This window comes from Equus asinus, chromosome 9 (genome assembly GCF_041296235.1).
Source record: "Equus asinus isolate D_3611 breed Donkey chromosome 9, EquAss-T2T_v2, whole genome shotgun sequence".
Lineage (NCBI taxonomy): Eukaryota > Metazoa > Chordata > Mammalia > Perissodactyla > Equidae > Equus > Equus asinus.
The window spans coordinates 7773399-7798290 of record NC_091798.1 but is presented as its reverse complement, the minus strand read 5'-3'; the positions used below and the strand labels follow the sequence as shown (position 1 = coordinate 7798290).

At 60.4% G+C, this 24892-nt stretch overlaps 1 protein-coding gene across 2 annotated transcripts in view; it reads left to right on the top strand.

The window, feature by feature from the left end:
- UNC5A (unc-5 netrin receptor A) overlaps positions 1 to 24892 on the top strand; it is a 61164-nt gene that overhangs the window by 32154 nt on the left and 4118 nt on the right. The window contains exons 2-9 of one of the 2 annotated variants that reach the window (XM_014826827.3): positions 13399 to 13620; positions 18959 to 19102; positions 19363 to 19466; positions 19624 to 19804; positions 20484 to 20651; positions 21253 to 21417; positions 22445 to 22633; positions 22738 to 23040. In XM_014826827.3, coding sequence (XP_014682313.3) covers positions 13399 to 13620; positions 18959 to 19102; positions 19363 to 19466; positions 19624 to 19804; positions 20484 to 20651; positions 21253 to 21417; positions 22445 to 22633; positions 22738 to 23040 — 1476 coding nt within the window. The remainder of the gene's footprint in view (positions 1 to 13398; positions 13621 to 18958; positions 19103 to 19362; positions 19467 to 19623; positions 19805 to 20483; positions 20652 to 21252; positions 21418 to 22444; positions 22634 to 22737; positions 23041 to 24892) is intronic. The other variant, XM_014826828.3, reaches the window with a different exon arrangement.

The following is a 24892-nucleotide window of genomic DNA, read 5'->3' as shown; positions in this document are numbered from 1 at the left end:
CCCCCTTCACCCCATGTCTCCTAACTGCCCCCCAATCAGAGACATGAGCTGCTCTTCCACAGCTGCATGACATCACAGCATCACCCACATTTCCATGGTGACGGCAGGCAGGCAGGTGAGGCCAAGGGTGGAGGTCATGGCCAGGGAGGGCTGGGGACCAGGAGGCTGCCCACCGGCCCCTCCATGCCCTGCTGACCAGCAGCCTCCACACTGCAGCCTCCGTTGGGCTGGTCTCCAGGAACACCCCCTTCCCACCTCATTCTGGCGTGAGCTTTGCCCCACGCCCGTCCTCTCCTCTCTATCCCTCCTACCTCACACCTGAGTCCCTGCCCATCCCTTTAGGGGCCCTTGGGAGGGGTACACCAGCTTCTCTCCCTCCTACTGCCCTCTCTCTCCTTTGTTTCAATTTAAAACATTCCACCCTGGTTGCATCAAGGATGAGGGGGTGTGCAGGGATCTGGGGTTCTGGGACTCAAGGCCCAGAGAGGGCCATAGCTCACCTCCAGCTGCACAGCAAGGCCTAGGCCACCTCTCTTCTTCCATGTTCCCTCACACCACTTGCACACACACACTTCCTCTAATCCCCTCCCGGAAGACCTTAGAGCCCATTAAAGGGGCAGGAAAGATAATGAACAAACAAGGAAAACATGAAATCAATATCAAGAGAAAAAAGTACGGCTGCCATTAAGTGAAATAAACAAGCTGGTAATTATTTGGACAGCAGGTAATTAAAATGGGGTGAGGGCTGATCACTGTCTCATTGGGGGTGTGATGGGCGCCGCCGGACACCCTCTTCCCAGCTGGAAGGTTGCAGCTGGGCCTGGGCTCCTGCCTGCCTGCCTGGATTTGGGGGGTCGTCACAGGGATCTGCTCTGTGTCCCTGTCTCCTTGGCTCCCCTGGGAAAGGATCTGAGGCCCAGAGCAAAGGCAGGCAAGGCAGGGCAGCCCCCAGCCTGCTGTCTGCCCCCTTCTCCTGACCCCACCACTGTCCGGAGCAGAGAGCAGCTCCCTGCCCTCTCTCGGACCCTCAGGCCTCAGCTGAGGGGGGACGCTTGTGCTGACAATTAAATCTCGGCCACCTGGGGTGATGGACGGATGACCCCTCCGGCCTCTGCCCACACCCTAGGGGACTTCCTTCAGGAGGCCGTGAGGAGGAGCGGTCCCAGGGGGAAGGCAGGATGATGGGGTGCTGGCAAGGATGGGAAGGGGGGAGGAGAGCACGGGGGCTCCCCTTCGCCCTGCTGTGACCCGATTCTTAGATTTGTAAAGTCAGAGAAGACCTTGGACATTGTCCAGTCTGACTTCGGCCTGCCAATTTGTTTGGCCTGTACGATGTTTAAGTGTTTAAATTAGTTGTCAACATTTTAAAATAGGAAATTCCACATAAAAATGGATTTCCAGCTTCTCTTAAAAGAAAAAGGTCCGGTGCCTCTTGGCCGGGCTGCCCACGTGGCAGCGAGTGGCTGGACTCGGCTGACCCCTTGGACCAGCGTCTTCCTTCTCCACTTCTCCCAGCCCCGCCCCTTCTGAGGCCCAGAGAGGGCAGTGACTTGTTCAAGGCCACACAGTGAGGGAAAAGCAGTATGGAGACTGGGGATCCAGTCACCTGACACGCAACTGAGGGCTCTGCCCCCTGGAGTGCCCAGCCCTGGAGCTGGCAGCAAGTGAGGGGGTGCTTCAGCCCGGCCACAGTCACCGACCCATCCAGCCTCTGAGTGGACACTGCAGAGGAGAGGTGGCTCGGGGCTGCTGCATGCACTTGAGGGGGGGTGCAGTCTGAGGGAGGAGGGGCGCCATGCACCCCGCCTGCGGAGGTCAGTCAGATCATGATCTCACATCCGGGAGCCGAGGAGCTGAGGAGGGCGTCCAGAGGAGGCGACACCTTGAGTTATGAATCAACAGGACTGGGGGGCATTGGGAGTGGGCAGGGTCCCTACGGGTGCAGGGGAAAGTCAGGGTGAGGGAGGGGTCCAGGCTTGCAGGAGGAGGGGTCAGTGGATGCAGTGAGCTGGCTGCAGGGTGGGGGTTGGTGACCAGGGATGAGGCTGCTGTGTTGGGAATGGCGGGTGGAGACCTGACATCTACCCTGCGGTCAGTGGGAACCGTTGCAGGGGTTTGAAGTGTGGGATCAGATTTTCTTTCTAGAAGGCACTGTGGCGACATAGTTGATGGCACCAGAGCCAGGAGGTGGTCACGGGAAGGAAGAGGGGGGTGGGGGCTGAGTGGGTAGCCATGAAGCAGGAGAGGAGGGAGGAGTGGGAGGGAGGCTGGGGGGGGACGTGGGGAGCTAGAATAGTGGATGGTCAGGGAACCAGAAGGCCCGGCTGCTCCAAGACTCGTGTGGAGGCTCCTTCAGGTTGTGGCCCGGCTGATGGGGAGCACGAGGTTTAGGGGTGCCACCAGCCACCCACTGGGGATGTGCCTGGTCTTGAGGTTCTAGGGCAGCCGTCCAGAGGCAGGGAAAGTGTCAGGGTGGAGCTTAGCAGGGAGGGTGCCTAGGGACCCTAGGTGGGGAGCCATGGGCAGGAGGATGGTGGGGAGGGGCCATGGACGCGACCTCAGGAGAAGGCAGAGCTCAGCAAGGCCGCTGCATGGATGAGGAACAGAGGAGGGGCTGGGGTGTTGCCTGGCCACCACCACCACCACTGCCACTTCGGGAGCTGACAGGATCCATGGATAGGAGCTGGATCTGCGCTTGGGTGACTGGGTTTTTTTGTGGGTCCCCGTATGAGAAAGGGTCCAGGTGGGCTCAGCTGCTGAGAATGGGGTCACAGGATGCCTGGTGACCTATGGCCTCAGGGTCACCATTCTGGTGAGGACATCGGCTGCCCCAGCCGGATTTAGCCCAGAGGACAGTGGGCAGTGGTGGTGGGCACATGCATGTACCCAAGGGGCTTAATGAGTGTGCCCTTGAATGCCAGAGCAGCAGACACGTGATTCTGGGAGCATGATTCTGGGACAGTGTGTGCCTGAGACTTCTCGGGTGGGGCTGTGGCCACTGGACACTCCATGGGACAGGGACTCGAGTCCATCTTGGCATTGCCGTGTGGCCGATGCCTAGCACAGCACTGGCCCATGGTGTCCAGCACATGTTTGCTGAACGAATGTGACCTGGTCAAGGGCGTGGGGCGCCATAGCCAGCCTGCCTGGGTTGGAACCACAATCACTGCTTACTTCACCTCGCCCTGCCACGGTGTCCTCGCCTGGAAGTCAGAGATTAAAAATAGTTATTTGGCTCCTAGAATTGTTGTGAAGGTGAAATAAGAAAATCCATCTAAAGTTGTCATCGTTAAGACATGTGTGTGAGTGTGCTTGCACGTGTGCAGCACAACCCGTGTGTGTGTCCATGTGTCTCCCACGTGCCAAGAGCCAGTGTCCCTCTTGTCTCTGGGCTCCATCCCGGGGCCGCAACAGCCATGCCCTATGCGCGCCAATCCCAGCCATGTCGGGGAACAGTGCTGCCACTCGTGGCCCCAGCTCTGGCTGGGCTCACATTAAACCAGTGAGATATGAAATGTCACCATATCTGGGACAGGGTCTTTAATTAAATTAATTGCCAGCAACATTGTAAAAATGCTGATTGGGTCATAAATGGCGCATCGGCGATGCTGTTCATCATCCCCTCAGACTTTCAGAGGCCACACCTGGGCTGAGGCCACCAGGGAGCTCTGCAGCCACCAGGGCCGCTGAGGCAGGCAGGCCACCAGGAGGGAAATGGGAGCATGGGGCAGGGGTCACCTTGTTTTAAGGGTGCATGTGTGAATGGTTGCATCATTCTTAGCCGGTCTGTTTTCCTGGTGAAGGACACGGATGGAAATGGGAGGGTGCCTTAAGGGCTGGCAGGGGGCAGGAGTGTGTCCTCCAGCCTGCTGGCCAGTCAGAGTTACTCTTGATCTGTGGGCAACCTGAGAATCTGGCCCAGCCCAGCGCTGATGGCTGTGTGACCTTGAGCAAGTCTTTCCCCTCTCTGAGCCCCAGTTTCTCCATTAGGAAGACAGGTGACCCCCCTCCCCACCTGCCTGCCTCCCTGGTCCTCCCGGCTCCTCCTGGCCCCCTCTGGCAGCCTCCCACCCCAGGGACTGTCCAGGACTCTATTGTGTCTCTTTCAGCCCGAGCTGCTCAGAGCCTGCGGGCCAGCCTCCCGCTGGGCTGGTGCCCGCCCGCCCACCACCTCCACCCTGTGAAAGGTGGAGGGGGCTGCCATGCACACACACACGCACACACGCACGCACCACAGAACCAGACGCACACCCACAGCAACACACGCTACAGCAGCAGAAGGTTCTGAAGCGGGAGGAAGGCGTCCTTGCCCAGTTCTCTCTGGGCTGTGCGACCACATAATTACCCTGGATTCCATTCTATTTAATTGCAGCTTATTAAATTCTAACCAGCCAATTATCAGCCACAATTACAGCTTAATTCGGGGACACAATAGCTATTTTATCGTTTGTTAATCAAATGCTTATTTAGGACTCAGCTTTATTAACTATTTCTCTGGCCCGAAGCGACGCCCTGCGGCAGGAAGGGGCCGAGGATGGGGTCCTGGGGGCCTGTCCCCCATCATTGCCCTCTCCCTGGGCATCCGGCAGTTTCTAAGTCCCCTCTGCTGGCGAGTTTGGAGGCCCTTAGCCATGGCAGGGGTGCGACACCCGGTGTGGGTGCGGCCTTGCAGGTGGAGGACCTGAGTTTGTTTGTCCACGTGCTCTGCACATATTATCAGACGCCTACTGCGGGCTAGGCCTGTGCCGGGCTCTGGGACCACAGCAGTGACCAGGACAAGTGTGGCCCCACTGTCATGACACATTTCAGGGGAAGGGGACGGACAATAACAAGCAAGCAAATGCACCACCAAGATGACTTCAGGTAGTGGGGAGTGCTGTGAGGCATGGGTGCGGGGAGGGGGTTGCTTCAGACGCGGCAGTCAGGGAGGGCCTCTCGGAGGAGGTAACGTTGGTGCTGAGACTGGAGGGATTAGAGGCGGCTGCTGTGGAAGAGCAGGGGGCAGTGTGATGCAAGCAGAGGATGAGCAAGTGCAGAGGCCCTGTGGTCAGGGAAGCTCAGAGGGTTTTAGAAACAAAGGATCGGCGTGTGAGCGGAGTGGAGTGAGCGGAGGGTGGCATGCCGGGCGGGGCCGGACCCGGGTCCTGGAGATGCCCAGCCCCCTGCCTGTGTGGAGAGACCACCCTGCCCTCCGTGGCTGTGCAACCTGAGTTCCCGTTCCTCGTTCCTCGTCTGTGAGGTGAGGGGCGGGTGGGAGGCGCCTGAGCGCAGCTGCCAGGTGACAAGCCTGGTCTGCGGCAGCTGGTGGGCCATGTGGCCCGGCCGCACACTCTGCTCGGTGTGACCGTGCTCTGAGCTGCTGAGGGGGCGCCATCCCCCTCCTGGCCTGCCTTGTTCTTTGCTGTTCAGCCTGGTGGCATGTCCTCGTGGCACCTGTGTCTGTCCCTGTGACCCGGCCTGTGGAGCCCACCGGGGAAGAAGGTGACTTTCTTCTGGTCTCGGGGAGGTGGCTGCTGCTTCTGTGACACTCGCACACGTGTTACCATGGAAACTGCAGTGCCGCGCATGCGTGTGTGTGTGCGTGTGTGTGTCTGTGCACAGGTCAGGGACCAGCCCTCCCTTCTTAGGGACACCGTGAGGGGCTGTCACCCCCACCCCGTCACCTCCACCTCCTGCGCATTCCTAGATGGGAGAGACTGCAGCCATCACCTCCCACTGAACATGCACTGGGGCCAAAGAGCCTGGCCTCAGACCCACCCCTGCACTCCAGGAAGTCCTTGCTACTGGGAGTGACCGCCAAGGAGACAGGGGTTGAGGGGTAGACCGAGGGGCCAGAAGAGAAAGGAGGGAGGCGTGGGTGGGCGCCTCGAGCTCCCGGTAAGGTGGCATTCCTGACCCACCTCTGATGGTGCAGGGTCAGCGTGACGTGCCCCAAATGAGGAACCAAGGCTCAGGACACAGGTGTCCTGCACAGGGGTCTGGGGTGGGCAGTGGGTCCCGGAAGCAGCTGGTGGGCAGCAGAGAGGTTTTTTACATGTTGGATTTGGGAGAATTCGGGGGCATTCACCCCAGCTTGTTCTGTCCCCATGGCAGCCATTGTCACCTCCAGGCAGGTCCACACCACTGAGTTGCCACCTGGAACCTCAGGGTTCTTTGTGTGGCCCCCAGATCTGTTGTCTCTGGGCCTCCCGCCAGCGTTCCCCCACACCCCCCCACGCCCACAGCTGTCTGTCTCTGGCGGCAAGTGCAGATTTCAACCCTGCTGGTCAGAGCCTCCTGGTGAAGCTCCCTCCTCATAAAACTGCCCTCATGTAAGAAAGAGTCACTCATAGGCCATCTTAGGGGAGGGGTGCAGATGGGCAGGAGAACGCAATCCCCACTCCCCCGCGTGTCTGCACCCCCTCTGCCCCCACCACTGTGGCCCTGGCTCCCAGCCCCGCCTGCCTCCCCACATCTGCCTCTGCCTCCCCGGGGTCCAGCACGGGTGTTTGACGAAGCAATTTCCCTCCCCACTGATTTGATTGATGGATTGACTGGAAAGCGAGCAGAGGGGCTCCCAGCCAGATTGGAGTGTGTTTCCTCCACTTCCAGCTCTCCTTCCTGGGCTCTGGTCCCGTTAGAGGGAACATTCATTCCCTCAGGATTCACTCAACAAACACTTACTGGGTGCTCACTGTGTCAGACCCCGGCCAGGCTGGGGATGTGCGAGGGGTTGGGGGGGTTGTCACCATGCAGTCCCTGCCCTCAAGGTGCTGACAGTGGGGAGACAGACTCATAAATGGTGACAATATGACATGTGAGGCACTGAGACTGTGGGATTCAGTTGGTCTGTGGGAGCTCAGAGGCGATGTGGCCAGCTCTGTCTGGAGGTCAGGGAGTCTTCCCAGGGGAGGGGTGTTTGAGCAGGCCTTGAAGGGCGAGTGGAAGTCACTCAGGCAGATAGCAGATGGGCAGGTGGATCAATGCGATGAAAAGATCCTCACTCCAACTGGCTTCCGCCAGAACAAGGATTCCAGGGGAGCTGTGCCTTCCGGCCCATGGGATCCCAGACCGCAGGCGCTGCCAGGACCCAGGAAAAGTCCGTCCCTGTCTTCCCCGGTTGTCCGCCTTCTCCAGGCCCCTGCTTCAGACCCATGAGTGCCTTTCACTCGGCCCCCCATGGCCTACAAGGCCTGCCGGGCTGACCCAGCAGAAAGGGGTTCTCTCTTCCCAGCAGCCCAAATGCCGGAGGCCCATCTGCTCGGATGGGGTGGCCAGCCCACCTGGGAACCAGGCTGCTTCACATGCTCACCTCTGGGGTCAGAGATGGGGTCCGCCCACCTGGACGAAGGACCATATGGCCTGGGCCGGGTGAGGGTGAGAATTCTTTGTAGAAAACTAGATGCTGTTAGCCAGAGAGAAAGGGGTGCAGAGCCTGGAACAGAATGTGCTAGAGCCCTTGAGGAATTGCAGATAGTCAGGATGCTGCCCACAGGGCGCTTGTGGAGGGAGGCCCTAGCGGCCAGGCCAGTGGCAGCTCAGGCCCTGGGCCAGCTGGGCCCGCACGCCCAGGAAGGTGTGTGCACTGTCCGGTGGCACTCTCCTCTCCCTGTCTGGGCCTGAGGAGCGGCACACCAGGCCCCAAGAGGACCTACCAGATGCACATCTCCAGGGGTGAGCTGGCATGAGGCTCCCCAGGACCGGCTGGGAGCACAGTGTGTGAGGGGTGCACGGGGGTGCAGAGCTCGGTGAGCAGGGGGGCAAAGGTCAGGCTGGAGGGAGACAGAGGCTCCAGGCCACCAGCCCCTCCTGCCCTGCATTTCAAATCCAGAACATCTCTCAGGGGGGCAGACAAAGCAGGGACCTGCTGGCCCACCCCTTGCCATGTCCCTCGACCTCGGCGCTGGTACAGGCTGCTCTCGGGAAGCAGAGGTCACATCTCCCTGCTGCGTGAGGCCCAGTGACGCCCTGCCCCCAGCCCTCCTCTCCCCTCCTGAGACCAAGTCCTCGCTCAGTAAATACGAGTTCATTAATAGCTTGATTAATCACACCTCATATTTTCGAGGTGCTTTTAAAAATAAAACATTTGAAAGCACTTTCACACCCACCCTGGGCCTCAGAGTTACATGGGTGGGTCTCATCATCTCAGACTGCAGGTGAGAGAAAGGGGCTCGGCCTCGGAGCAGCAGCATGTCAGGGTGTGGCAGGGGCAGCCTGGAGGGTGGAGCCCTCTCCCTGCCCACGGCTCTGCCTATGGACCGCCCTGCGCTCTCTGCAGGTCTCCCTGCAGGACGAGAGTGAAGGGGCCACCCTTGGGCAGATCTGAAATTCAAGAGAGAAGAAGGGGCAGTCATTTAGTCACTCAACAAACACTCCATCAGTATCCAAGCCAGACTTGGGCTCCTGCCCCACGCGATTTCATTTTCTAGTGAGGGGAGGCAACGTGCAAACAGTTCTGAATGTGGCCTATACCCTGGAGGGAGGCCCGAGGCACAGGGTAGGTGCTAGGGCAAGTGATAAAGAGTGTGGATCCAGGAAGGCCTCCCAGAGGAGGTGGCATGTTTGCTGAAACTTGAAGGCTGGATGGGAGTCCCCAAATGGACCTCGTGAGGCGGGTCCACCATGCTCCACTCCACTGAACACCTCCCCTCCCCTGACACTCCTGCCTCCCTCCACCATTCCTCACGCAGGGAGATCTCATCGCTCCCCTGCACACAGCCCCCCAGAGGCTCCCCACTGCCTTCCAATAAAATCCCAGCTCCTTGCTGGACCCTGAAGACCTGCGGGTTGGGCCCCTGCTCCCTCTCTGACTCACCTCCCGTGAGCCCCCCTGCTCCCTCCGCTCCGGCCACACCGGCCTCCTCACCATCCCCACACAAGCCCGGCTGCTTCTTACCTGGTGGCCTCTGCTGTTCACCTTTCCATAAACTCTCTTGTGGCTGGCCTTGGCACTCAGGGCTCCGCTCAGATGTCACGTGCACAGAGAGACCTGCACAAGCCCCCCCTGCCCTTGAGAGCCCCCACGCTCACGCCTTTTACCTGCTTTTTAACTCTCAGCAACGTCTGGGATCCTCTCTTTTATTTTGTTTCTCCAACTCGAGTGGAAGCTTCTGGGAGCAGGGGCTGCCCATCGTGTGCCCCGCAGTGTCCCGGGACAGTTCCTGGCACTCCACGAATGATACGTTTCAGGTCGTGGGAGCACATAGGGGTGGGAGGGGAGGGGAGGAGGAAGGTGGCATCTGTCACAGGCTCAGTTCTGGCCAAGGCCCGTCACCCAGGGGCATCTTAGCCCCCTCTGGTCCTGGCCTCCCTACACACACGGACGTACACACACACACGGACACGCACACAGACGTGGTCTCCCAGCCCCTTCTCTCTCGCTGTCCCTGAGGGACGCTGGCGTCGGGACTGCTGGGATGGTTGCTCCCACCTTTCATGGGTGGCCAGAGCAGGGGTGCCAGCAGGGGCCGACTTGGGCAGCCAGTGCCCTCCTGAGATGGGGGTCAGTTGGCCAGCCCCAGGGCTCACGGGAAGTGGGGTTCCCGCTTCAGGGCTGCCCGTCCACACAGGCCTGTGCATCTGCCGTTCCCCGTGACCGAGAGCCTATCGAGGAGCCGCTAGTAAGTGACGGAGGTCTTCTAACCGAATTCCAGGAGTGGTGGGGTCACGTGCTATGCGGGTTGAAGAGCCTTGGCCAGGGAATGGTGGACGGAGCCTCTGGGGACCTGGGGCTTGGAGTTCGGGACGTGACAGGGCCCGTGTAGCCAGTGGGCCCTGCCTGCCTGCCCCCCTGCAGTCCTGGCACGTCTGCCTTGGCAGAGCAGGCCTTCCATGCCCATTGCTCAGCAGCCCCACAGGAAGCAGCAGAAGGCACCTGACTCTGAGGCCCCAGGCACCAGCACAGGCACTAGGCAGCCTTGAGCTGAGCAGAGGGATCAGGGATGGACAGGCTGGCAGTGGGGACCGTGGCCTCAGGCACCTACTTGCTTCTCCTATGATAAGAGCTATGGTGGCAGTGAGGATGGGCCCCACACTCAGGGCGCAACGGTATGTGTGGTTTCCTAGGAGAGTGAGTTGGGGGGAACTGTCTTTCCAGAAGAAGCAACAGTGGAGCTTGGCCCTGAGGAGAGGGTAGGAAAGTGCTGGCAGCGGAGGGAGCGTGTTTCAGACAGGGAAGAGCGTGGGCAGAGCCCTGGGCGTGGGAGGCAGCGCCTAGAGGGATCACTGGGTGTTTCTGCGTAGGAAGGCTGGAGAGTTGACTGGGCCAGAAGGGAAGGCTCAGGGATGCCAGCCAAAAGCACTTGGCCCCATCCTGAAACACCCACGAGAGCCAGGCAGACAGCAGAAATAGAAGAAGCAGGCCCAGGGTTGATGCAATAGGGAGTGGTGGGGACTGCAACAAACTAGAGAGCTGCTGAAAGGATCATAGACCATTTAGCGCTGAGCATGCACTGCTTGGTGTTGTCTTTGATAGATAAGTACTGGATTCATGTCAAAGAGAAAGAACGCTCACTCTAGTGGCCTGTGACATGGAGGGGAAGAGACTCTAGGCTCTTGCTGTGCCTTACTTCTGGCAAGGGGCCTAACTGGGAGCGTGAGGGGTCAGGCAGATCGCAGGTGCTGACTACAGGGTGGAGGTCACATAGTGGGTTCGGAGGCCAGAGGGAGGGGAAGCCAGCTCTGGCTGCCCAGGCAGCTTTTGTAGCCCCAAGAGGACATCCAGTGGGGCCTGGCTTTGCCCCCACCCATGACCTTAGAGTGTCCTTGCTAAAAGGCATAGCAGCAGCCTGGACCCCTGGGTCCACCCAATAAACGCCCCTCCCCGGTGTGAGGAGGGGAGGCTGTGCCAGCGTGGCATGACGGAGGCCCCAGAGAAGTGAGCTATGTCCCTTATTGGTCACAGTACATTTATTTTTCATTAGCAGTTAAATGCAGACATGAGGGATTGTGCCAGGTTCAGCGGGCCGCTGACGCGAGCAGTGCTGGGTGCAGTGATCGATAGGGACACTGAAGGGCCACATGCCCGCTCCTGCCCACACCCCTTCCGGGACCCCTGCCCGCATAGCCCAGTAGGCCGGCACAGGCCATCGCACCGAGCCTCTGTGAGGTGACGCCCGGCACCTCCCATGCCCTCTGGAGCCTGTGACGCCTGCCCCCCCGGCCCCTTCAGGCCCTGCTCAGGGGTCAAGCTCGGCCTCCTCTGTGCAGCCCTGGGGTCTGTGGAGATGCTGTGATTTCCCCACTAAGTGTCCAGAGAGGCCACTGGACCTACCAGCTCCCCACTCCAGCCCACACTCAGGAGCCCGCCTTCTGGTTCATTCCCCAGACGTTGGGAGGCCCTAGCCTGACTCAGCCCTGCCATGACTGAGCCCGCTCCAGGGTCAGGGGCTGGCTAGTGGCTGCTGAGGGTCAGTGAAGAACAAATGCAATAACAAGAGTCACCCAGCAGCCCCTGGACACTTTGTGAGTCCTGGGTCAAAGCTGGGTGGTCTAGGTAAGGGACTTTCCCCTCGGACTTCAGATACCCCATCTGTAAGATGTAAGAGGGCTCTTGCCCTCTGCCCACAACCCCACCTTCCTCAGCCTACACTGGAGAGCCGCGGAGGGCCCTGACAGAGCCCCGGGAAGTGGTTCAGGACGGAGCAGGGTGGGGCAAGGTGAGCTTGGTTCTCCCGCCTGCAAGTGTGGTTCCCAGGCCAGCTGGCCTGCATTACAGAGCTGCAGAAACGTGCAGCGGGGAAAGAGGCAAGCTGGGAGAGGCCAGGGGGAGGGGTGGGGCGGGAAGAGGGGTGGATGACCTCTACTGCTACAGACACTGCCCTGTGCCCCTCCCACACAAGGGCATGACTCCCCTCCATCCCAAAGGCAAGGGACCTACCGACTCTGTGCCTCAGTTTCCTCGTTAGCCCTCGTCCCTGAAGAGATTGCTGTGATGGTTACTGAGCTGAGAGAGATGATCATAAATGCAAAAACACTGGGTGTTGATAGCAGCCAGCATTTCCTGAGCACATTGCATCCTCACAACAGCCCGAGGAACTGGGTACCATCTCCCCATTCTGCAGGGGAGTCACCAGGTGCTCAGCCTCTCTGCGGCACTCCCCACTCACCTGAGCCAGCCCAGGATGCCCGCAGGACCAGGGCAGATCCCCTCTGCGAGACCATGGTCTTGGGGTGGAGGGGGCTGTCTCCCATTTTGGAAAGAGAGGGTCCCTGTGCAAGCAGGGGAGAAGGGGCAGCATGGATGCCCTCTGGGGGGTGGGTTCAGGCCCAAGGAGCCAGGCCTCCTGTTAGAAGCCCTCTGTGGGTCTTGGGTTGCCTAGGGAGAGTAGTGGAGCCAGGAAGCTGACTGGGTGAGGCACCTCCAGAATCCCCCACAGGGTAGACGGGACCTCCACATCACAGATGACGAAATGAGTAACTCGGCTAAGGTTCCCACTAGCAAGGAGCAGATGGGTCTCTGAAGCCCCAAATTTCCCCTCTTTATACCCAGAGTCTCTTGTTGGTTGTGAGTGCGTGTTGGTGGGGAAGTCACTGCAGCCCTGAGGGACACCAGGCTGTAGGGGCCTGTTTGGTGGGCAGCTGGATGGGGAGGCTGGGGGTGGCCCCCACTCCATCCTCCCACTCCCACCCTCTCAGGGGTCCTGCTGGTCGAGTGGATCGTGAGACTGCTGTGGGGTTTACCTCCGCCAAAGCCGCAGAGCCAATTACCTGTGTAATTAGCAGCAAATGACTGGTGGGATGGTTGTGGTTTTCAGTTAAAATTAGAAGGAAACCCATATTCAGGTCTCCTTGAAGGGTGGGACACGGCCCAGGTCTCTCGGCTCCCACACACTCTTCTGGCTGCCTGCCTGCCCCAGGCTCACCCCGCCCCTACCCCTCCCGGGCCCGTCTCCTACAGCACTGCCCCCGACACTCCCCAGGAACCCCCTCCCCTCTCACTTGGTATTTTCTGAGTGCCTACTATGGAAGCAGCCCTGGAGGCAGCCCAGACACCAGAGGAAATGACCCCTACCCACCTGCCCTGGTAGGGTCCTCTCCTTCCCTCCAGCTTTCGCCTGGACCTCCCAGGGCTGCCTCACCAGATTCCTGAACTTCTACCAGGATGACAGTGAGCCCTGACTGCTGCCATGTGCTGGGACATCTGCCCTTGTCTCATTTCGTCTCTCCAGTCTTCACAAGTGGGTGGACTGCTTCTTCCCCCATTTTACAGAGGGGGACACTGAGGCTTAGTGGGGGCACTCAGCAGCCCAGATTGCGGGGCTGGAAGTGGCAGAGCCTGGCCTCACACTCCTCCCATCGGCCCCAACAGCTGCCTCTGCATGGCCCGGCCCCAGCCCCTGGGCGGGCAGCTGGCCCTGGGAGGGCCCCACAAACCCAGCAGAGGCCCCGGCTCACCTTCCCCCTCTGCCCCTGCTGCAGGTGCCCAACAGAGTGCCACGGTAGCCAACCCCGTGCCTGGCGCCAACCCAGACCTGCTTCCCCACTTCCTGGTGGAGCCTGAGGACGTGTACATCGTCAAGAACAAGCCGGTGCTGCTGGTGTGCAAGGCCTTGCCCGCCACACAGATCTTCTTCAAGTGCAACGGGGAGTGGGTGCGCCAGGTGGACCACGTGATAGAGCGCAGCACAGACGGGAGCAGCGGTGAGGCCAGGCGGGGTGGCCAGGCAGGGCCACTTGAAGGGGAATCTGGTCTCAGCCTCAGGAAATGGAGGCCCAGAGAGGGGCCTGCAGTTGCCCCTTCCGCAGAAGCAGAGAGCAAGGATGTTCCCAGCTCGGTGCCCAGGAGAGGCAGGACTCCCACACCCAGGACCATGTGTGTACACGGAGGCCTTCCCTGAGTGGCCCCACCCCGACAGACCTCCTGGCTTGTTGGGGGGAGTGAGAAGGAAGCCCCCTACAAATGCCTCAGGGAGTTGCAGAGGGAGGGCAAGTCCCACCACTGTGTCTGAGCCTGGCTGGGCCTAGGGCAGCCCAGTGAGCAGTGCCCGCAAGGAAAGGGGTTTGCAGGGTCCCATGGAGCTGACATTTTGTGATAGTCTAACTTGTGCATCCATTAGTTCATTCATTCACTTGCACATTCCCTGAGCTGGGGGCACAGCCCCACAGAGAGGGGGGCAGCATGGTGACCCCTCAGTGAGTCCTGAGGGCTCCCCTGTGGGGAGTGAGAGAGGAGCAGGACCCAGAGGTGACATGTAAACCAAGGGGGCCAGGGGCCTAAGAACTGGTGAGGAGAAGAGGGAACGGGTGTCCCAGGCAGGGCAGAGCACAAGCAGAGGCCTGGAGGCAGACACAGGCGGGGTCAGCAAAGAGGGTGTAGGGTACGCCCATGGGGCAGGGGTGCCATCTGGGAATCTCACCTCTCAGGCTCTGGAGTGAGGTCACAGTCCCATGGGATTTCAAGCTTCTGAGTAACATGGCCAGAGCTATGGGTGACACTGGGGGGACCAGTGTGGGGGAGGCTGACGGGGCAGACCCAGAGACTTCGAGGAGAGGGAACCAGTGGGACTTGGCTGAGACATGGGGGGAGGGGTTCCAGGGGCAGCAGGCAGACCCAAGAAGTGTCCCTTTCCTGGGACACCCCATGCCCCGTGCTAGCCCTGGCCTTAGGCAGCAGTGGGCAGTGGGGACGTGGGCAGAGAGCCCTTGTTTGGGTTCCTGCGCTCCCCAAGAGCAGGCCCAGCCTGACAAGCTGACGACAGCCTCTCCTCCTCCTCCTCACTCACTGGACCCCACTTAACTCATTTCCTCTCCCTTTGCCCTGGCGCCTTGTGGAGCCCCTACACAGAGGAGCCTTCAGGTCCTGAGCCGTACTGAGCCTCAGCCAGCCTGAGACACACAGCACACACCCTGTGGGGAGTACAGCCACCTACGTGAGCCAGTGTGAATGGTGGTGCAGCCTAGGACAGGAGGCCGGGCCAGGACAACTGACGCTGATGCCATGATGCTGAGGGCAAGCAGGGGACCGAGGGCCCAGAGAGGCACGCCCGTGCCACCTGGCAGGAGGGGCTGGGGCAGGAAGGATTCCCAGAGGAGGAGTAATGTCCAAGCACAGGTCTTAAACCCAGCATTTCCCAGGTCAAAGGACCTGAAGGTGCAAATGCAGGCCCGGCTGACAGGGCTCGGGTTTGGGTGGGAGGCAGCGGCCACACTTGCCCTGTGGGGCGTTGGTGCGGGGCAGAGGGAGACTGGAGGAGGGGCCCTGCTGGGAAGCTCCCCAACAGTGCGGATGGCGGATGTGCACGGAGGAGCCCTGGGCTCAGGCAGCGTGGGATTTAGTCCTCAGAACCAGCCCGCCATGTTACAGGTGGACTGGAGGCCTTGGCTCTGACTCGTCCAGGGCCCCTAGGGGCTCCAGCCAGGGGTTCTGTTCCACGGAAGTCGCACCCCATCGCCCCGACCGGGGTCAGCAGGGGCTAGTCCCCTTCCCCCCAAGGGTCAGAGCCTTGATTAGTGATTCCTGCCCAGGCCGTGAGCCCTGCAGTGCCCTGGCCCACACAGGCCTGCTGCTGCAGCCTCCGTCCTCAGGCCTCAGGGGTTAACTGTGCACGTGCTCTGTGTCAGGCCTGGGTCAGATGCTGGGAATTCAGCCCCAAGGCTCTCGGGGCTGGTGATGCAGCTCTGCCTCCCACCTTCAGAAGAGGGATGGAGAGGGTGGTGCCCTCTGTGGCCCAACAGAGTCCTGGGCCCCATCAGCACCTCCCAGGGCCAGAGCCTCCCCCGGCCCGGCAGAGAATCCAAAAACCTCCCTGGCCATACAGGCAGCTTTAGGGCCCGCATTGTCCGAGTGGGAGGGTCAGCCTCCCCTCAGGCAAGTCCCCTCTCTCCCTGGGCCTCAGTTTGCTCATCTGTAAACTGGGGATGGGGAGGGCCCCCTTGCATGTTGGTGGGGGAGCAGTGAGATCTCACACACCCAGTTCCAGGCCTTTTCTCTCTCCTCACCCCACACCCGGGGCCCAGGGCCTCTTTTTGGCATGGTGAGTCCCACTGCTGTGGCAGGTCCCCCAGGGAAAGGACAGATGAGGAAGAGGCAGCCACAGCCAGAGCCTGCCTTCCTGCAGCCTCAAGGCCTGTCCTGGAATCTCTGGGAAGGCCCCAACCCATCCCCTGCTGCGCCCAGCCTCCCCGCCAGGCTCTCCACACACACCCCACTTTATCTCCTGCCTTCACGTCACAAGGTCTGGATTCCGTGTCTGTGCAGCAGTCACAGGCTGAGCCACAGTCACCCCCCAGCCCGTACTCCCCAACAGGCTCCCCTGGCCTTGCTCCCTTCAGGCCAGAGAGCAGAGCTCATGAGGACACATCCCACCCATGAGGGCCTGGGCCCTCTCCTCCCTGAGCACCAGACCTCAGGCCCCTCATAGCCAGCACACCTGAATTTTCCTTGGTCTTGTTGATGTCTCAATCCAAAGTCATTGCATGCTTTGAGCTGAAGAGGTATGCTTTCCTCACTTACCCACAAACAGATGTCACATGGTAGGCAGTGGTACTGTGTGCACACACAGACCAAAGACCTAGACCCAGAAATGTCCTGTGGTCAGGCAAAGATGGCAGGGTCGGAGGGCAGCCCAGATGTGCAGCCCCACCCATTCCTGGGGGGAAGTTGCTGGGTGGACACCCCAGGATAGAGCATCCCTGTCTCCCCATCACGTGCCCCTACTCCCCATCCAGAAGGCTGGGGGAGGGAACAAAGCCTGAGAACCCTGGGACCCAAACCTGCTGATGCTGTCAAAGCTCAAAATGTGGACACCAAGCCCTAGAGTCCCATCTGGGGTGTCATTTATTGTGTGTTAAACAAACTGATTGGTTACCACAAGCAGATTGGAGAAAAGATGAGAACCTAAGGCTCGGCTTGGCCTCAGAGCCCCCCACCGCCCGCCAGCCCTCCACCTCCCAGAAACACCTGGCACGCCCACACGGGGGTCCCCCCACAGGCCCACGACCAGCAGGGACCCGCCTCCTTCCTCCCCATCCGTCCCCTAGGCTGGTGTCAGCTCCCCTTCACCAGGCAGGTGCAGGCACAGCCATGCCCAGAAACTGCTCAGTGACACAGCCCCTCACATCAAGGACCCGGCAGGGCAGGGTCTGGGTCTTCCCTCAGTCCACTGCCGTCCCAGGGCTTGTGGGTCTCGAGGACACTGCCTGGAGCTGCGACATCCGAACAAACTTGGCCCTCATTCATGGCAGCGGGCAGGAGCCAGGGAGGAGGTAGGACACAAGTGGGAGGAGAGGGGAGAGAGAAATAGGAGCACTTAAATTTAGCGCGGTTCTCTGCGAGCTGCGTTGCCTGGGGGGGGGAGGGGGCACGTTGGCTCCCCAACCCCCTCGGGAGATGGAGTGGGCCACCCATAGACCTGTCCACCTGGAAGAGAAAAAGTACCCAGTTCAGAATGTTCTGGAGGTTTCCACTGCTAACTAAAGAGGCCGAGAGGAGGAGAGTCCTGCTTCCACCCCCAGGTGTGTGCATGGCTCCTTCTCATGCCCCAAGACTCGGTGTGCTTGGCAGGTAGCTGGTGCCCAAAGCCCTGCTCCTATGCACAGACCCTGTGAAGGACCCTCGGTTCTCAGCCATGACCCACCCCCCAGCAATCACGCACATCCCAACGTCTTGGAGAATGAGAGAGAAAGGGGGCGGCAGGGAGTGTCCAGTGGAGGGAACTAGCCCAGCAATAATGACCTCAGCCAGAGGTCACACCCCCCCATTTCCTCTGAGAACTCGCCAGGGCCAGGGGCGAGTGATAGAAAAATCTGGGGACCCAGTGTGGCAGCTGGAGAGACTGTAAGGAGGGGTGTGGGCAAGGGTCAGGGAGAGACATGTTAGAGAAATGAAGAGGGAAAACAGCCTCCTGCTGCCTGCTCAGCTGAGCCGCTCCTCCTGCAATGCAGCCCTAATTGAATTTCTCTGTTAACAATAGAAACACAAAGGCAGCCGGCCTCTCTCCCTCTTTCTGATAAGCCAATGACCCGAGGGAAATTGGGGTCAGGAGGAGGAGAAATTGGGAACAGTCTTTTCTCACTCCGGGAGACACTGGTTTTGGTTTTGGCCAAGGCCCAGGGGGCTGGAGGAGGGCTGGCATCCCCCCTACCTGGGTCCTCAGAGGGGCCAGCCCTCCCCGCCCCACTCCCTGGCACACAGGACTAGGGCTGAGTCCATCCTTGAGAGGGTCCCCCAGCGCAGCCCAGTTGGGGTAGAGTGGGTCCCCAAAGCCCACCACAGGCCAGCTTCACCCCGTGCCCTGCCCCCTCTCCCTTCCCGCCACTTCTCCCTGTGGGATGGGCACCCCGCCTATCCCAGGGTGGCTGCAGAGCACCCTGAACACACTCTGTGTTCAGATAGCCAGGGGCCTATGTCAAGCCACAGCCTCTCTGAGCTTCTTTCTCCTCCAGAGTGGGAGCAATCTGTCCAAGGGCATGGATTGAGAAAGATAACAAGCTAGCATGTGGGAAACCCTTGCTAAGCCCCAGGGGTCTATTATCATGCAACATAATCTCTGTAATTACATTGTTAATAGCTGTTATTATATTATCACATGTCACGATCTACCTGCTAACCCCCAGGGAAGTGAGACAGATCTTTCTTCACCCTTTTTTACCCACAAAGGCCCCAGGGCTGGCCTGTCCACCTGACCCCTTCTGCCTGGAGTTCTTGGAGGCCAGTCTCTGTCATCCTCTGTGCCATTGTTTCTGAAACAACAGGAAGCCCCTTTAGGGACATTTCTGTAAGTGACTCCAGGGAGACAGGCCTTAGGTAACACAGTATAAGCATGGCAGTGCCAAAGACACACTTCCGGCCTTCAGGAAAAGTGAAGGGAGCTTCCTGTGTGTCCCCCGGACTGAGCCCCCAAAACCTGTCCGCTCTTCTGCCCAGCAGAGGGAGTATCTGTGGGTGGTGCAGGGACCTCCACATAGAGACTGGACAGCAAGGCCTGTGCAGGCTCAGCGTGGCCTCCGGGCCCTGGCTACCCACCCCTCCCGCCCCCAGGGCTGCCTGCCATGGAGGTCCGCATCAATGTCTCGAGGCAGCAGGTGGAGAAGGTGTTTGGGCTGGAGGAGTACTGGTGCCAGTGTGTGGCGTGGAGCTCCTCAGGCACCACCAAGAGCCAGAAGGCCTACATCCGCATCGCCTGTGAGTCCGGGGCCCGGCCTCAGGCGAGGCAGCCCTAGGGTGTCACCGGGGGAGGGGATCTGCTTGGAGATCCTCAGGTCCTACCTTGATAGGTGGGGGAAGTGCCTATGCACACAACCCAGGCAGCCCCATGTCCCCCTGGGCACTTGGCACTTCCTCCTGCCATGTACCATGGCCCCTGTGGGAAGAGGGGACAGAGCCAGCCAGGCTGACCCAGCATGAGGCAGCCAGGCTGGAGGACACTCTTGTTCTTCTCCCAGATTTGCGTAAGAACTTTGAGCAGGAGCCACTGGCCAAGGAGGTGTCCCTGGAGCAGGGCATTGTGCTGCCCTGCCGCCCGCCGGAGGGCATCCCCCCAGCCGAGGTGAGAGGGGCTCCAATGCCACAGGTGGGCAGGGCTCCCAAGTCTTGGGTCCCGCCTGCCCAGCCCTCCAGGCTGACCCCCCTCCCCGAGGGGCCACTCTAGCTCCAGGAAAGGCCAGCGTGGGCAGGCAGTGCAGTGATGTGGCTCCCTCCCCCAGGTGGAGTGGCTCCGGAACGAGGACCTGGTGGACCCTTCCCTGGACCCCAATGTGTACATCACGCGAGAGCACAGCCTGGTGGTGCGACAGGCCCGCCTGGCCGACACGGCCAACTACACCTGCGTAGCCAAGAACATCGTGGCACGTCGCCGCAGCGCCTCCGCTGCTGTCATCGTCTACGGTGGGCCCCAGCTCTGGCAGGGCAGAGGGGCTCCCGGGCACAGGAGAGGCACCAGACATGTTGTGGGGCAGCCACGTGGTGGGCTCCTGGAGAGTCAGGGCGGGGTGGACCAGACCGCGGCCTGACTGGGAAGGACAGGGAGAGGGGCTTGCTGTGGCTGTTGGGGAGGTGAGAGGTGTGTCTAGGCTGAGGTGTGGGGCAGGTTGGTGGTCATCTGTGGCGGGACCATCCCTTGGCTTACTTGTGGGCAGGGGCCATTGTGCAGAGGGAGATGAGGGGACAGGGTGGGAGTCTAGAAAAGGCAACAGACCACAGCTTGTGCTCCCGTGTCCCTGGTGTGGGAAGTAGAATGTCCAGGAGCAGGCAGGGGGAGGAGGTGTGGGAGTTGCCCCAATGAAAGGTTGGGGTCTGGGCCGGAGGATCATGGGACCTGCAGCTAGGGCTGGCTGTCCTGAGCGCCCGCGATGCCTGCTGGGAGAAGGGACTATGGAGCAGGTGCAGCCAGGCCCTGAGGACAGCAAGGACAAGCATGGCCTCCCCTCCAGGGCTTCTCACCCGGCATAGCCGCAGCCCGCCCCTTTCCAGCTCACAGCCCCTCTGTCCTCCTGCTTCGGCCCCTGAGCCAGCGTGTCTGAGGAAGCCCCCGCTCCCTGACCCTAGTCCTTCTCTGTCCGGCCAGTGAACGGTGGGTGGTCGACGTGGACGGAGTGGTCCGTCTGCAGCGCCAGCTGTGGGCGCGGCTGGCAGAAACGGAGCCGGAGCTGCACCAACCCGGCACCTCTCAACGGGGGCGCCTTCTGTGAGGGGCAGAATGTCCAGAAAACAGCCTGCGCCACCCTGTGCCCAGGTACCCGTGGCCGCTGCCTCCCGCATCGCTCCTCACCACGCCATCTCTGTGCCCTGGCTCCATCGCGCCCACCAGCCTGCCCCCATGGCTCCATCCCACCTGCCTGCACGCAGGGCCAGGCTCAGTGTGAGGCCGGGATGGGATTCATTGTGATTGCAGGCAGGGCTCGGTCTGTGTCCAGGCTCAGCCTCAGCAAAGGGGCTGAGTCACAGCGTCTGAGGTACAGTCAGGACAGGTACAGTCAGGGCAAGTACAGTTACTGTGTGGCAGAGGTAGGGCCCAGCCTTGGGCTGCAGAAGCACCTGTGCCTGGGATCAGAGGGTCATCGTCTACCCAAGCACACTCACTGCCCCAGGGCCAGGGTGGCCCCCTTGGTGTGGGTAGAGCCAAGCAGACCCGGCGTCATCGTGCCTCCCGTCATTAGCATGCATCATCCAGGCCAGCTGGACCCAGCGGGTGTGCAGACTGGTGGGCCTGGGCCTGGCCTTGGCATGGCACCCAGGTCCGGATGCCCAGTAGAGCCACACCAGCAGACTTCCTGGGCTGGGTGCCCGGGCTGACCACGCCATCTCCTGTCTGTCCATGTCTATCTTATGTCTAGTGGACGGCAGCTGGAGCCCATGGAGCAAGTGGTCAGCCTGTGGACTTGACTGCACCCACTGGCGGAGCCGCGAGTGCTCTGATCCAGCGCCCCGCAACGGAGGTGAGGAGTGCCGGGGCGCTGATCTGGACACCCGAAACTGTACCAGCGACCTCTGCGTGCACAGTGAGTCCTCCGCACCCCAGGAGTCTTCTTCAGTTGGCCGGGATTGGACCTGCCCAGCTCTGGGGATGTGGTGGCTAAGGGAGTGGGTCCCCTGCCACAGGCTGCACCCCCTCTCCAAAGTTCAGGACCCTTAGGGACTCCCCCATCCCTAACACACCCAAGCATATGCCCACGCACGACCCAGGACCTCACACGCCACCCAAGACATGCACACGTTTGAAGCTTCTCTGTGCCCACCTGGCCCTGGGATCATCTCCCAGACCCCTGGCCCCTTTCTCTTGCAGCTTCCCCTCTGCCCCGGGCCCCAAGTGCACATGCAAGTCCTGTGGGAATGCAGGGCTTGTGCGGCTTGTTAATTACAAGGCCATAACTAACAATTAAAGATCTCTGTTGGATTTTTTTTCTCTAGAACACACCCTCCCCCATTCTTTCAATTAAAAACCTAATTATCTGTGTCAGTTCCTTTCTGATGGACATTTCTTCCATTATGCAAAGCCCTTCTAAAATCAATACAGCTTCCTCCAGGCGGTCAGTCACCCCTCCCCGGCCCTGCCTCAGGCCTAGGGGAGGCAGAGGAGGAGAAGAGCACTGACACCCCTGCTCCTGGCCCCGGGAGGGGCTCGGAAGCAGATTGGCAGACCCCATAGGAAGCAGATCCTCTGCTTTGGGGGTCTCACCCCAAGCCCCAGCTGGCCTGGGCCCCAGAAGAGTGAGTTCACCCAGCAGCCCAGCACCAGGCCACCCGGGGAAGTGTCTCTTCCTCTCCTCCGTTCTCTGGCAGCAGCAACCTCAGCCTGAATCGAGCCATGAGGGATGCGATTTGCTCAGTGATATGGCAAGGCGGTAGCAGCTGCAGGGCTAGGATGCACGCCTGCCGACTCCGTGCTCCCTGCCGCCAGTACCTGCTGCCCTGCTAGTGCTGATGCCCAAGGAGCGGAGGCCTCATCCTCCTGGGGTATAGACCGCTGACCGCTCCTTCCCGGCCTCCTGCACGCTGCCCCTGCCAAGGCCGCACTCTCTCCCGCAGCTGCTTCCGGCCCCGAGGACGTGGCCCTCTACGTGGGCCTCATTGCCGTGGCCGTGTGCCTCCTCCTGCTGCTACTTGTCCTCATCCTCGTTTATTGCCGCAAGAAGGAGGGGCTGGACTCAGACGTGGCCGACTCCTCCATCCTCACCTCAGGCTTCCAACCCGTCAGCATCAAGCCCAGCAAAGCAGGTGAGGTGCTCCCTGCCCCTAGCACTCCTGCGAGGCCTGAACGCCAAGGGCTGCCCAGACGGGACTGCCCCCATGCCATTCCCTGAGTCTCTTTATCCTTGCAGACAATCCCCATCTGCTCACCATCCAGCCAGACCTCAGCACCACCACCACCAGCTACCAGGGCAGTCTGTGTCCCCGGCAGGACGGGCCCAGCCCCAAGTTCCAGCTCACCAACGGGCACTTGCTCAGCCCACTGGGTGGTGGCCGCCACACGCTGCACCACAGCTCACCCACCTCTGAGGCTGAAGACTTCGTTTCCCGCCTCTCCACCCAGAACTTCTTCCGCTCCCTGCCTCGTGGCACCAGCAACATGGCCTACGGGACCTTCAACTTCCTCGGAGGCCGGCTGATGATCCCTAATACAGGTGGGAAGGATCCCAGATGCCCCAGGGAGCTCTAAAGAGCCAGACTGGCCTCTGTGTCCCTCCTGGAGGAGGATGGGGCAGCCCCGATGGCCTCCTGTGCCGCCCAGCCTCAGCCTGAGTACTGACCAGGCTAGAAAGGAAAGGGAAGAGAGGTTGGGAGAGGATCCAGTCGTGGCTTGCTGTGGTGCTGGCGCCAAGGCCATGGTCAGAACTGTCTCCCTCCTGTTGCCTAAGGGCACAGGACTACTATCCATCCATTAAAAAGCCGGCCAGCCTGTGTACACTGGGCCCCGTGATGGCCCTGGGCCCAGAGGGAGGGCAGGTGCTGGTCCCGAGGAGCTGGCCGGAGAGACAGCACAGGACAAACGTCTGGACAGGGGGCCTCTCCACCTGCCACCTCACAAACATGCCTCTGACAGGGTCCCCAGGTCACCTTGATAGAGAATCCATGGGCCCTTTTCATGGTCATGTTTTGAGAAAGGACCGCAGCCTCTAGTGTGGCTGGCCATGCCCACCCTGAAATTCTCTATTCCCTCTGCTTAGATGACCTTGCGTGACCCTGATCTTTTTTTTTATTGCAGTAACATTGGTTTATAACATAATATAAATTTTGGGTATACATCATTACATTTTGGTTTCTGTGTAGACTACATCTTGTTCACCACCCAGACCCCTGGTCTTCTTGCCCCTCTCCAGCTGTGCTCGCTGCCTGCTCCCTAAATGTAGGTGTTCCTCAGAGCTCCCTCCTGGTGCCCTGTCCCCAAACCATCTCGCCCACTCCGCGGCTTTAATCGCCATGTCTGTGCAGATCACTCCCACGCCTCCAGCCCCAGCCGCAGTTCTCCTGGGCGGCAGAATCGTACACCCAGCTGCCTCCTGGGCAGCTCCATCTGGATGTCTCTCAGCACCTCGGATTCATCGTGCCCAAAACGGCACTGTCTCCCACCCTCCCCCAGAACCTCCTGCTTCCGGCTTTCCTCACCTCAGGGACAGCACAGTTGAGTTGCTCAAGCCAGAAACTGGGGGTCACCTTGACCTCCTTCTCTTCTTCACTTGCCCGCTCACCTCCACGCCAGCTTTGGTCACACACCAAGCCCCACTGTTCTTCCTCCTCAACTGCTCCTGCTCCCTCCTGCCTCTCGTCTTCCCTGCTACCTGTCCTGGCCCAAGCCACCACACTTACCTCTCATCTGGTACACAGCTCCAGGCATTCACCAAATGAAGCCAGACTTGATCACGTCCCTCCTCTGCTCAAAGCCTTCCTGAGGCTCCTGCTTCCCGCCGCAAAGCCCACATGACAAGGCCACAATGACCCACTCCCTGCTGGCCGGCTGCAGCAGCCTCTTCCCTCCCATGCATGTTTCTCCTGCACAAAGCAGCCGTGATGGGCTCACAACCTCCCAAACACAGCCTGCTGCCCTTCACGCGCACGGGCCTCTCTGCCCCCATCCACCGCCTCATGTGCTACTTCCCCTTCGGGTCTTGGCCTGGCAGCTCTCCCGCTGTGCCTCATGCCCTCCTCCATGAGTGGGATGATGATGTTCCCCTCACAAGGCTGTGAGGATGATGAGGTGAGATGGTCCATGTCAAGCTCATAGAACAGGACAGGCACACGATGGGTGCCCAGTGACTATCGGCCCTTCATTCCCCTAGTGGGATGGGTAGGCTGCCGCTCCTCCTCGCTCTCCCTCAGCAGACACTTTCTGATGCTGCTTCTGCAAGATGCTGGAACACAGATGAATCAGCTAGAGAGGAGGACATGTGTGTGATGGCTCCCAGACCAGAGAGATCTATTGAAGCAGGCAAAGTTGTTAAAGGCAAAGTTGCAGGGGGCCACTGCCCAGCACGGAGC